The following is a 13,842-nucleotide window of genomic DNA, read 5'->3' on the forward strand; positions in this document are numbered from 1 at the left end:
GCTAGGCTTTCTTCAGATGCAAACCCCATGCCTAGTGCCTCCAAGTTGCACGTTCAGCCTACTTACCTCCTGAGTGACCTCAGTTCTACAGAAGGAATTCCAACAATGTTCAGAGCAGTGGCAATCTTGCAGAACAGGGATAGAACCTTGCATCTCCCTGGGCATCTGCATGGGTGGGGGGGGGACTCTTCTTCAGATGTGTCAATGCTGGAATGTTATCTTAAGACAGGAGTAGGCACACCTTTTTTGTAAAGGGTCACAGGGTAAATACTTCAGGCTCTGCAGCTCATGTGGTCTTTGTCTCAAGTAGTCAAGTCTGCCGTTGTAGCAAGAAAGCAGCCATAAATACATTAAAAAAAATGAACATGGCTGTGTTCCAATCAAACTTTATTCACGGACACTGAAATATGAATTGTATGTAAATTTCATGTGGCAAGAAATATTCTTCTTTTTTTTCTTTCAACCATTAATAAAATGGTAAAAAACTATGCTTGCTCATGGACTGAACAGAAATAGGCCCGGGGGCCATAGCTTGCTGACTTCTGGTTTAGGGTTTTTTATAATCTTGTGAGTGTGTCTTTTATTTCTCTGAGTGTTTGAATGTGGAGCTATTAAAATGTTTTATGGCTTCGTGTTGATAAATCTGGTATGGGTAGTCTTACAGCCATACTTAGGTTTGAACTAGTCATTTACATGAGTTAGACTTTGCTTCTGGTAATGCATTTAACCAAAGGTTGTCTTTGGAAGATATTGGAATGAATGGATTATCTGTATGAGAAGATTTAATGTTCATTTAATGTGCCAAAGGTTTCCTGATCAAATCAACTTGGAAAATACTATCATATCTCTTGGAGATTCATTGTTTCTATTAGCACATTTCACATTTGGCTATAGATTAATTTTTTCAGTGACAGCCATAAACATCCCTTAGAATCCACCTTGAGAAATGTTGACAAACACATTTGAACAAAGACAGAATAACACATTTAGGAAATGTCTTTTCAAAAGAAGCCAGCTGCACAGAACTCATAGGATAGAATTTCTTTGCTCCATTAAGCAATGTTTAGTTTTCCTGTTTATTTTCTTTTCCTTAATGTAAGAAGGAAAAACATAGGTGCACCTTGTAAAACCATGACAAAATTATGAGATTAATCATTTTGTCAATATGTTTGAAAAGTTTCCTTGAAAATACTTTTAGAATTTTGAAACCTTTAGGAAACATCCAAACGATAAAACTGACAGTCTGTTAACATAAGTTACTAAGTTTGAACATAGAAGAAACAAAGCATGTGGAGTGTCCAGTTTTAAAAGTCTGACTATTCTTATAGTTATACAAGGTGAAAGTATTGACTTTGTGTACATGTGCATGCACACATGCTGATGGGGTTATTATTTTTTATTTTGGAAGCGTGATCTGTTGACGTGAAGTATAGTATATATATATTTTTATAAATTTATTTATTTTTATTTATTTATTTTTGGCTGCATGGGGTCTTCACTGCTGCGTGCAGGCAGGCTTTCTCTAGTTGCGGCGAGTGGGGGCTACTCTTCGTTGCGGTGCGCAGGCTTCTCATTGCGGTGGCTTCTCTTGTTGCGGAGCACGGGCTCTAGGCACCTGGGCTTCAGTAGTTGTGGCCCTCGGGCTCTAGAGCGCAGGCTCAGTAGTTGGTGGCGCACGGGCTTAGTTGCTCCATGGCATGTGGGATCTTTCCGGACCAGGGCTTGAACCTGTGTCCCTTGCATTAGCAGGCAGATTCTTAACCACTGCGCCACCAGGGAAGCCCGAAGTATAGTATATTTTGAAGGTAATTAAAATATGCCAGGGTAATAGATTTTTTTTTTTCAAATTTCTGACTGCCTTTTTCAGCAAGGCAATTTTTAAGGACATCTCAAATCATATTCTTTCCAGACTGGTCTTCACGAGCTAGTCTTCACAGGTCATGATCCTGTTTTGAAATTTTGTTTGCTTCATGCCAAAAGTGTCTTGACAAGTTACTTCAAGTCTTGATACTACTGCACTGTTGTAGTACTGAGGTGTTTTTTTGTTTTGTTTTGTTTTTAAACTTTGAAGTTTCCAAGGTACATCGTGGAATATTTTGTTTTCTTTAGGTTATCATTTACTATATTTTAAAATTTATTTAATTAAATTTAATTAAAAAGTACAATAAGTAGAATTTCCTTAAATAAATTATAATGTAACCCTTAACCTTTCGCTTATAGAAGTGTCCTTAAGAGACAGTTTGTCAGTCTTAAAAACCAAAGTGATGTTTATCCAGTCTTAGGAGTCATCAAACAAGAGTGAGTGGGTGAAGGTAGGTAAGAGTGGCAAAGCACTAGCAGCTTAGTCCTGCTGTTGGCTGTAGGCCCTCTGGGCTGAAGTTGCTGGAGAAGCAGTGACAGGAGGGTGGGTAATGGATGCACTCAGGTGCCCTCAGAGAAAGCTGGCTGAATGCTTTGGTGACAGTGACAGTGCACTTTTCCAGTGAAGGCGTGGACTCTCCCGACCCCTGCTTCCTTATTGTGCAAAATTACATTGTTAGAATTTTTTTCATGTGTGCTTTAAAATTTTTGTTCATTTTTATTTATTTTTCATGTTAAGAGTAAAGATATCCTGTTTTTATTGGAGCCTCTTGAAATATCACACTATGCATGTTCACTAGCACAAAGGTTGAGAGTTCAGGCCAGAACTCTTAGCCACCCGGACTTTATTGTCCCCCCCAGACTATTTTGCTAGGTGCTTGCATTGTTCTGCTACACTCTGCGGCATTCCCAGGCCCAGTAGCCTGAAGTGGACCATGAACTGGCAGGGCCTGGTGTAGAGCACTGGGAGAAGTCTTAGCTTGTCTACTTTGTCGCCTGTCAGTCTCCCTAGCACACAGATAAATTATTTTTATTTCGATTTAAAAAGTCTAATAACATACACTGTTTTATATTTTCCCAAGGACTACTATGGCCAAGCCATTTAAAATACCTACATCAAGAGAGAGTTTCATTATGTAGCCAGATATATTTTAATAATAATGTGTTAAGTTTTTACCTTTAATTGAAATTCTTTTTTTCTTTTTGAAAAGATAATTGTAACAATCGTTCTGGGACTGGTTATAGGTGTCATTTTCTACGATCTAAAAAATGATCCTGCAGGAATCCAGAACAGGTGAGTAAATTTGGATCTTGAGTTTGAGAATGTGCTGTTACTTTTCTTTCAAGCTTATGAAAATCCATTACGAATTTGAATTTGAGATAAGCAAAGGGTAAATTGAGGAGTAGGATAAGTCAGAGAATTGAAAGCTGAATGGAAGAATTAATTATTTAGTGCTAAAATATACAGAACATAAAACTTACCCTCTTAACCAATTTTAAGTGTCCAGTTCAGTGGCATTAATTACATTCACATTATTGTTCAGCCCTCCCCACCTTCCAACTCCAGAACTTTTTCATCTTCCCAAACTGTATCTCTGTACCCACCCACTGAGCAACAGTTCCCCGTTCTCCCTTTCCCCAGCCCCTGGAAATCACCGTTATACTTTCTGTCTCTGATTTTAACTATTCTAAGTACCTCATATAAGTGGAATCATGGAGTATTTGTCTTTTTGGTGACTGGCTTTATTGCCCTTAGCATAATATCTTCAAGGTTCATTCATGTTGTAGCATGTGTCAGAACTTCTTTCTTTTTAAAGACTGAATAATACTCCATTGTATGGATATACCACATTTTGTGTATCGGTTCATTTGCCCATGGACACTGGTTGGTTTCCACTTTTTGGCAATTGTGTATGATGCTGCTATGAACATGGATGTACCAATAAATATCTGTTTGAGTCTCTGGTTTACATTCTTTTGGGTATATACCCAGAAGTGGAATTACTGGATCATTTGGTAATTCCATTAATTTTTTGAAGAGCTGCTACCCTGTCTTCTACGGTAGCTACCTATGTTACATTTCTACCAGTAGTGCACAGGGTTTCAGTTTCTCCCCAACCTTACCAACACTTATTTTTTCTTTTGTTTTCTTTTTTTTTTAAATAGCTACCCTCATTAGTAGACAGTGGCATCTCATTGTGGTTTTGATTTGCATTTCCCTAAGGATTATTGTATTGTTGAGCATCTTTTCGTGTGCACATTGGCCATTTGTGTTTCTTCTTTGGAAGCATGTCTACTGAAGTTCTTTAACCGTCTTTTAATTGGAATTTTTTGAAGATTGTTGAGCTGTTAAATTCCTTATGTATTCTGGATAGGAACCCCTTATCAGATATAAATTTGCAAGTATTTTCTGCCATTCTGTGTGTTGTCTTTTCATTCTGCTGGTGTGTCCTTTTTAAAAAAAAAAAATTTATTTATTTATTTATTTTGACTGCGCCGGATCTTAGTTACGTCACGCAGGATCTTTTAGTTGTGGCATGCGGACTTCTTAGTTGTGGCGTGCAGCCTCCTGAGTTGCGGCATGCATGCGGGATCTAGTTCTCCCACGAGGGATTGAACCTGGGCCCTCTGCATTGGGAGCACAGAGTCTGACCCACTGGATCACCAGGGAAGTCCCTGTTGGTGTGTCCTTTGATGCACCAAAGTTTTAAAATTTGACATAGTTCAGTTTATCTGTTTTTTTCTTTTGTTGCCTGTGAGTTAATTTCCTTTTAAGGTTTTGATTTGTTTGACATGGGGTGGTGGTGGGGACTCAGTTTTTTCTGTTGTAGGCTTAGTACTTACATTAGTTTACCTTACCTGGTTTCGGTCATAACGTGCCCTTAAAGCTATGTTTCCTGATGAGACTTTGTAATGGACCACAACATGCTCTGAATAGAGGTGCTGAGCAGAGTGGAAGACCGCAGAGTTCTTCTTGGCTTTATTTATTGAGAGCCGCCCTGGGCCAGGCACTGTCCTCCGGGCTTTACATCCAGGGTCTCAGGTTACCCTCCCAGCCAAAGAAGTGGATGGTTTTATCCCCATTTCACTATTGAGCAAAGTTGTAGTAGCTTAAGTTGAATCTGTTTTGGTATCTGGAAAAGGATGATTGTTTATGAAAGGAAGAACAAGCATAAAAGTCAATTCTTCACTCAGGTAAAGTAAGATATCTCCTATGGGGCATCAGATAGTGAGATAATTATTGGAGCTTTTTTCCAGAGTTATGTTATTGTTTTTCTTTTTATCTTCCCCAAGGGCTGTGTTCTTCTCTGGTTTATTCGAAACTTGCTAGTAATTGATGGTTTGTACCCTTTGTAGATGCCATATTTTCGTGAAGCACAGAGTATATAACACAGGAATCTAGAGCCTGTGGGTCTTTTGTGTTGTGCAGCGGGAAGCATTTGGAAAAAGATACTGGGAAGCCTGTCTGCAACTGGAATTTAAGACAGGAACTGGAAATCTAGTCATTAAAGCTCTTGGTAGAAGAATCCAGAGAAATTTAGAAGAGTGTTAACTGTTCCTTCAAGTGTTTTCTGGAAAAATAGAGCATTGGAGCTATTTTAATTTGTATTTTTGACTTAAGCTTACTGCCACTTTGTATCATTTGAAATTGCCCTGGAGGCCAGTGTGGTTTGGTTCTCTTTTTTGGGGGAATGAATTATTCCAGGGAGATGCTCTCTTTGTTCTTTCTCTAACCTGTATAATGATGTATGGAATATGAGCTTCTTTGACCTAACAACTACCTTACAGAGTTGTGGAGATAGCTAAACAAATAAATGTATATTACGGAAAGAGATATTTTAAGAATATTTGCATCAATAAGCAGATATTACAGACATGAATTACCACCTTGAAAAGAACTAGAATACATTAAATTCTTTAACAATAAAATCTGTTTAGTATAAAATGAATTATCTTATGATTTAGGAGGAATTTCACTATATACTAGTTTAAAATCTTTATGAACATTATTGTACTGTTAGATGTAACACTTAACAAATTGAGCTGAATTGTTGCCATGTCCTGTGTTTCTGAAATTAGCTTTTATGTTGATATTAGGCTTATTTGTGTGCAGAAAGTAGCATAGTTGCTTGCATTATAGGCCTGGCTTTTTTCCATTTATTTATTGTATAAACGTTTACTTACTTATTTATTTATTTGGCTGCGTCGGGTCTTAGTTGCGGCACGCGGGATCTTTAGTTGTGGCGCACGGACTCTTCATTGCGGTGCATGGGCTTCCCTCTAGTTGTGGTATGTGGGTTCCAGAGTGCATGGGCTCAGTAGTTACAGTGCACGAGCTTCTCTTTAGTTGTGGCACGTGGGCTCCAGGACACCCGGGCTCAGTAGTTGCAGCGCACAGACTTAGTTGCCCTGAGACATGTAGGATCTTAGTTCCTCGATCAGGGATCAAACCCACGTCCCCTGTATTGGAAGGTGGATTCTTTTTTTTTCTTTTAATAAATAAATAAATTTTGGCTGTATTGGATCTTTGTTGCTGCACACGGGCTTTCTCTAGTTGCGGCGAGTGGGGGCTACTCTTCCTTGCGGTACGTGGGCTTCTCATTGCGGTGGCTTCGCTTGTTGCGGAGCATGGGCTCTAGGCGCGCAGGCTTCAGTAGTTGTGGCACGTGGGCTCTAGAGCGCAGACTCAGTAGTTGTGGCTCGTGGGCTCTAGAGCACAGGCTCAGCGGCCATGGCTCACGGGCTTAACTGCTCTGCGCCATGTGGGATCTTCCCAGACCAGGGCTTGAACCCATGTCCCCTGCACTGGCAGGCGGATTCTTAACCACTGCGCCACCAGGGAAGTCCCTAAACATTCACTTTTAAAACAGCCTGTTCTTTAAGTTCTTTATTTTGGGAGGAGGGAGTGTTAAAACCAATTACTGAGTGTCTGTGGACTCTCTTTTTTAGAGCATTATACACTTGGGTTTACATTTTTAAAAATTCTCTTATTTGTGTGTCATTTAAATGATGTGCTGCCTCATCTCTTTTCGTTTCAACTCACATCCTCAACGTCAATTAAATCATTTGGTTAGGAAAGAAAGCCCAACAGTGTTTCAGGACTGTAGGCATGCTTTCGTAAAATTCATATTTCTGTCGAAGTGTAGATTAACTGAGTACTTTCCTTTTTAAACTTCAGTTATTTTACTGAGAGAGAAGCATTAATAGTCTTCCTTTTCTCATAGGTGCACAAATTAGTTTTTCCTTTATGAGCATTATTTTGGATTTTTTTTTTTGAGCCCATTGGAAAGAAACCCCATTGGCAGTGGGTGGTCAAGGAGACTCTCAGGGCTGTGCTGGTGGTTGTGAGGTGGATGTATACAATAAGATGTCCCTCCACAGTCTTTCATTTTGCCTTGTCTTAGTTTCTTCTTTACTCAACTTTTAAAGAAGTGGCTAATAGAGGTTTTTAACCTTTGCAAGCTTTATTTGGCTGTTTCTCTGTTCATACATTAGGAACTGCAGTTGGCATTTTGTTAGTTAAAATCCAAGGTAATAGTATTTTTATGACCTATGTAATTGTCAGCTTGGCTGCCATAGACTGTGCCAAAGACCCACAGACTGGGTGGCTTAAATCACAGAAATTCATTTCTCACAGTTCTGGGAATCAGGTTGCCAGCACGGTTGGGTTCTGAAGAGGGCCCTCTTCTGATTTGCTGCCTTCTGGCTGTGTCCTTGCATGGCAGAGAGAGAGAGCTCCGATGTCTCTCCCTTTTCTTCTAAGGGCACTAATCCATTGTGAGGGCCCCACCCTCGTGACCTCGTCTAAACCGGACCACCTCCCAGAGTCACCATCTCTAAATGCCGTCACACCGAGGGTTAGGGCTTCGGCACAGGAATTTGGGGAGGATGCAATTCAGTCCGTAGCAAACTAGGTCGTGAATTTCAAACTGTGCTATATGGAGTCCCAGGGGTATCACTGTGGAGACACAGGGGTGAGGGAGTGACCTGATGGGGCTCATGCTTCCCTCTCAGTTTCAACCAGAACAGTTTGTTGAATGTGTGAAGGTATCATTCGAGGGAAGGGTTTTGCAGGTAGAAAAAGGACCTAAGAATGTTTAATTGACTGCAGTGCTTTCGTTCCCTCTCTCTCATCACAGGTCCGGGGTGCTCTTTTTCCTGACCACCAACCAGTGTTTCAGCAGTGTGTCGGCCGTGGAGCTCCTGGTGGTCGAGAAGAAGCTCTTTATGTGAGTAGGTCTCTGTTTCAGGAAGGGGGCTACTAGTCAAACTGGTCATATCCAGAATCAGGCCGTGGCTTGGCTCTTGGGGATTTCCAGTGTTGATTGAGAAAGAGCCCTCAGAGGCTGGGAGGAGAATCATGAGCACATGGGGCCCTGATACCAAGGGAAAAAGGAGTTTCGAGTTTAGGGCCTAGCCCACAAATCCAGTGCTGCAGAGAAAGCAAGGAATAAAGGGCTGAAAAGGATCTTTTGTTTTTAGCAAATAAGAAGTCATGATGACTGTCACAAGGAAAGTTTGAGGGGCTTGGTAGAGAGGAGGTAGTGAGCTGAACAGGAAATTCAAGGTGAGGAGGTAAAGATGACCAAGAATATAGACCAAGCCCTCAGTGGAAGGGAGAACGGAAGGGGCCAGAGGGCAGCCTTAAAATAAAGGTGGGCTGTTTTGTTTCTTGTGTTTTTCAAAGTTGGAAGAGATTTGCATGTTTACATGTTGCGTAAAGGAATCATTAGGGAGGGGAAGAATGGAGATCTTGGTTGAATCGTTTGGATTTACAGGAGGAAGCTCTCGGGAAGAGGAGGGATCTAGAACTTCAGAGGGAAGAAGAGAGGATTTGATAGCTGACAGGGGTGTGGGGGTGGCAGGCATGATCATGGAAAGAAGTGCCACTTTCTTTTTTTTATCATGATAGTGGAAGAAGTGAAAACAGATTAGTGACCCAAAGCTGCATCTGAGGCTCGGAGAAGAGCAACACCACCTTCTTCATAATTAGAAGTAGGGAAAAAGAAAAGCCTCTGTGACCCCTGAGATCAGCTTCTGACATGCTGGCCTTCAAGGAGAGCCACTGTCGGAAGAGAGGGAGGCGATGCAGGACCCGTCCCCCTGGAGTGTGTGTTCAGAGGGCAAACTGGCCGGCATTTGAAGGGAGTTATGCAATGAGAAGAGGGGTCACTGCACAGAGCCTTGGGGGGCGGTGTCCCAGGGGAGGCGCACACGTGAGATGCACCTGGTGCTGACAGGGATGAAGGGTGGCGGGTTAGCCTCGAGGACGTAGAAGCTGTAGTTCTTAGATCCAGGGTGGCAGCAGAAATAGGTACAGCCAAGTGGTTTGATCTTCTGGTCTTCGCCTTCTTAAACTAACGCAGGGTATATGATGTGCATCTTTGTTTTTAGACATGAATATATCAGTGGATATTACAGAGTGTCCTCTTACTTCTTTGGAAAACTGTTATCTGATTTACTGCCCATGAGGATGTTACCAAGTATTATATTTACTAGTATAACATACTTCCTGTTAGGTAAGCAATGAAACGAAAGGTATGTTTTTAGTCTTGGACGTGAGGGGGCTTTTTGCAGGCGTGCTTTGGTTCTCAAAACTGTAAATCAAGTCCTGAGATAAGGAAGCATCTATTCATTATGTATGCTCTGAAATAACTGTTCTCTGAGGAGATTTTTGCAAGACCTTTTCCAAAGTAGTTTTAAAACTATTAATAAAACTATATTTTATAAAGAGATACTCTGTGTCATATACAAACATGGAAATAATTCCTAAAGCTATTTGACACTGTGTTAGAGGAGCTGGACCTGGGATATTTATTACTTATCTATTTATATTTTTATATGTGTGTGTGTGTGTGTATGAAGATAACGAAAGATAGTGACTTCTGGTAATAAAACTATTTGTTCGATAGATGTAGACAGATTGATTTTTTTATGCATTGTGTTTAGACTACACCCAAGGCTCATTGTATCAGAATTTCCATATGTTTCTCACATACACACGCACCAGAAATATTTCTTGTCTGACAAAGCACTATTGATTGAGTGTAAAATTCCATTTTACAAATAGGAGGTGTGTCGTAAAGAATTAGGCATAGAACCTACATCCTCAGACTCCTAACTGGTGTTCTTATGGCTGCTCCAAAGTCTTCAGATTTTTGTATGACCCACAGTATTAGCCTATTTTTGTTGACAAAGCAGTTTTATGAAACTTAATTTAACCCCGTCCTCAATCCCAGAGTTACAGGGTGATTTGTCTTGGGAGACTTGGATTATGGACACATCCCCCAGATTTTAAAACCACTGGGAAGGCGTGTAATCCTGACCTTCCCCAGTATCTTCACTAATACATTTACAACAAACAGTGAGTAATGTGGTGATGTCTAGGTAAAATGAATGTGGTCTTGGCAAGTTTCCTTCTTAGAAGAGAAGGCAGTAGAATTCTGGCCAGTTGTGCTGCCTGCAGCTCTCCACCTCAGGCACTCAGAAATTGTTAATAATTACAAATAAAGAAGCACGAGTGTTACGTGGGAAAGTGCTTATGCAGTAAGCCTGTAAAAGAAAACTGCAGGACTTCCCTGGTGGCACAGTGGTTAAGAATCCACCTGCCAATGCAGGAGACACAGGTTTGATCCCTGGTCTGGGAAGATCCCATATGCCATGGAGCAACTAAGCCACAACTCCTGAGCCCGTGCACCAAAACTACTGAAGCCTGTGCACCTAAAGCCCGTGCTCCGCAATAAGAGAAGCCACTGCAATGAGAGGCCCGTGCACTGCAACCAAGAGTAGCCCCTGCTCGCCCCAACTAGAGTAAGCCTGCGTGCAGCAACGAAGATGCAACACAGCCAAAAACAAATAATTAAAAGAAAAAAGAAAACTGCATATAGCATATAGCTTCCTACAGTTATATCAGGGGGAACAATGAAAGTGGTGACCCAGGGTGGTTGGATAGAGGATGAATTTTTTTTCCATCTGATACTAGTTTCTCAAAATATTAGTGTGTTATTTGCACAATAACAATCCCAGATACACCGTGACGTAGACAGTTGGATTAACCCCCTCTTTGCTCCCTAAGGATTGAAACCACAGGTGGAGGCCTTCTTCATCATGATGTTTACCCTGATGATGGTGGCTTATTCAGCCAGTTCAATGGCACTGGCTATAGCAGCAGGTCACAGCGTGGTATCCATAGCAACGCTTCTCATGACCATCTCTTTTGTGTTTATGATGGTGAGTATGAACTGTGCTTCCCTCGGACGTAACTATTTCCCTTTGTTCTCCCCCCGGATTCACCTATCCTGTAAAATCTGCTTGAGGATTCTGTAAATCCTTTTGCTTTAAGGAGGCCGTATACTGAAGTATAGCTTATATTATTAGAGAACGTACCAGCTTTTTCTTCATCTTACCCAGCCTTTTTTGCTACTGTTCTAAGATAGTTGTTATAACCTTCATTAACATGTTGTTACCGATTAGCTTTAAAAAGATGCCTCTTGGTGACATATCGTGAACGCTTGATCGACTGGAACTTTAAAAACCAGAAAAATTTTGATTTTTCAAATTTAAAAAAATTGTAGAAATGACAGGCTCATTGCTTGACTTCCCTGCTGGTGTGAGAGAACTGCTGGCTTGTTTAACTGACCGCTGAGATGGTTTGGTTGGAGGAACTACTCTCCAAGCAAGAGAGGAACTAAGTTCCATGAAAACAGCAGCATGCGGCATGGGCCTATCTTGCGTCCCTCCAGTATTTTGAAAAGGAGTGTTTTAAAAATACTGAACAATTCCAGTACTAGGTCCCCTCCTTTCTGGGCTCCTGACATTCCTTTATATCAATATAGTTCTGTTACCTTTTTTAAACAGCTATTTAATCCTAACCTTACGTGGCCCTACTTTTTTTTAATTAATTAATTTTTGGCTGCATTGTTTATTCCTTTAGAACCCTAAACAGCCTCAGCTCTAGAGAGATACACATATACCAAGAGGATAAGGTAAGTCTTCAGAGTAGTGGAAGGGATTTCAAGGCAGAAGTGTTCACAAGGCTGTCAGGGACTTAAGGAGGGTGTTTTCTAGAATTCTTCATGAAATCACTCCACCCGTTCTGATTCTTGGTATTTGTTTTTTGTAGATATTTTCAGGGCTGTTGGTAAATCTCAGAACCGTTGTGCCTTGGCTCTCATGGCTTCAGTACTTCAGCATTCCTCGATATGGCTTTGCGGTATGTTCTCCTTGTCTGTCACTTTGACTGGTTTGTTGTTCCCATGCTGGGAACAACCAGAATAAAGCCTAACCATCTCATGTCCCCAGCCATGAGCTGTGCAAGTTTTAGGACAATGAAGGAGAGCTTCCTGTTAAGCCTTGGGTCACCTTGATAATCACCTGGGGTATCTCCAGTCACCCTGTTGTTTGAGGGAGGTGAAGGATTGGGACAAAGGACAAAGGTTACTAATTGATATAAAAAAAATAGTGTTTCGGTTCATTAAAGAAATTAATGAGAGGATGGGAGCCTAGAATACATATTTTAAATTGAAAGGGAAATTAGAAGAAAAACAAAGACCATACAGTACAGCCACTACTGGCTTTACAAAGCTAATCAACTTCAGAGAAAACTGTGCCTTAATATAGTATAATTAAGTTTCTAACTCCCAAGAATTATAAGTGGTTTGGATGAGAACAAACCAGAACAATACAAAAGATTGTTACTATAAATTAACAATAGTCATTGAGTACCACTGTATCATTTTAATTATAGTGTTTATGGGGTTATAAAATTGGGGAGAGAAGGAGGAAAGAACTGTGGGATAATATAGCCAGAGATCTCTCCTCTTGGCTTTTGTATTAGAGCCAGAATCCCAACCCTAGCTAGGCCTCTTGATTGCCAGGAAAAATAATTTTACTTGCTTTGGTGTGACAAAGACTGTGGACGTGAAGCTTGGTTTGTTTTTAGAAATAGCAACAGAGATTAAACTCAGAGGACGTGATTGTGATAATTCTTTGGAAACTTTCTGAAATTTAAAACTATTTTCCTTGCCCTGCTCCCACTTGTGTTACAGGCTTTGCAGCATAATGAATTTTTGGGACAAAACTTCTGCCCAGGACTCAATGTAACAACAAACAGTACCTTTAGCTATGCAATGTAAGCTTGCATTCAGTGTCTTAATGGGTTTGCTTACTGTTGTGGTGTGATGCAGAAACACCACTGGGCTTAGAGCTGGGGAGTCCTTTCAGGGACACTGACTCCTCTGAGCCTGGATGTTCTCATCTGTAAGGTGGGTTGTACACTAATGCACGTGAAAGTGCTCCACAACACCTAGGTATTCTATTACGGTCAAAATCGTATTTCAGTTGGAGAAATGTTTCTTATGTGTTACTTCTTTGTTTGGGGCCTTTTAAAAGATCCTTCTGCAGTTTGGGTTGTGGGTTTGAGTTTTTATTTTTTAGAACATTTGAGTTTGAAATGAGCTGCTTTGATATTTTTAGCACGGCCTTGACAGTATCAGAACTATACGGATTACATGAAGTGTATGGATCCATGAACTTACAATTCCTGTGAGCTCAACCCATGGCAGTAAGAGCTGAAAGGGCAGCAGGAGTGGGGGAGAGTGAACATCTTCCTGCACAGTCCTGACTCTTGCCTCTTCCTCCTACAGTTAGGAGACAACATGAAATCAAAGTCTGCACAGGTTTTTTTTTTTTGCGGTACGTGGGCCTCTCACCGTTGCGGAGCACAGGCTCCGGACGCGCAGGCTCAGCGGCCATGGCTCACGGGCCCAGCCGCGGAGCTCCACCGCATGTGGGATCTTCCCGGACCGGGGCACGAACCCGTGTCCCCTGCATCGGCAGGCGGACTCTCAACCACTGCGCCACCAGGGAAGCCCTGCACAGGTTTTGTTTCTTTTTTTTTAACTGACTTGGAATACTCCCTATTAAAGGATGTTTCCTCTAAAGAAAGAACCACATATTTCAGTAAGCAGAGAAGGAAATCCC

At 41.2% G+C, this 13,842-nt stretch overlaps 1 protein-coding gene across 1 annotated transcript in view; it reads left to right on the forward strand.

The window, feature by feature from the left end:
* Nucleotides 1–13,842, forward strand: part of ABCG2 (ATP binding cassette subfamily G member 2 (JR blood group)) — a 127,918-nt gene that overhangs the window by 112,661 nt on the left and 1,415 nt on the right. Inside the window, exons 10-15 of the mRNA XM_082611643.1 lie at nucleotides 3,072–3,154; nucleotides 8,001–8,090; nucleotides 9,256–9,380; nucleotides 10,937–11,091; nucleotides 11,984–12,073; nucleotides 12,909–12,991. Of these exons, the coding sequence (XP_082467769.1) occupies nucleotides 3,072–3,154; nucleotides 8,001–8,090; nucleotides 9,256–9,380; nucleotides 10,937–11,091; nucleotides 11,984–12,073; nucleotides 12,909–12,991 (626 nt within the window). The remainder of the gene's footprint in view (nucleotides 1–3,071; nucleotides 3,155–8,000; nucleotides 8,091–9,255; nucleotides 9,381–10,936; nucleotides 11,092–11,983; nucleotides 12,074–12,908; nucleotides 12,992–13,842) is intronic.

The sequence above is a fragment of the Mesoplodon mirus genome, assembly GCF_964341445.2.
Source record: "Mesoplodon mirus genome assembly, chromosome: 2".
NCBI lineage: Eukaryota > Metazoa > Chordata > Mammalia > Artiodactyla > Ziphiidae > Mesoplodon > Mesoplodon mirus.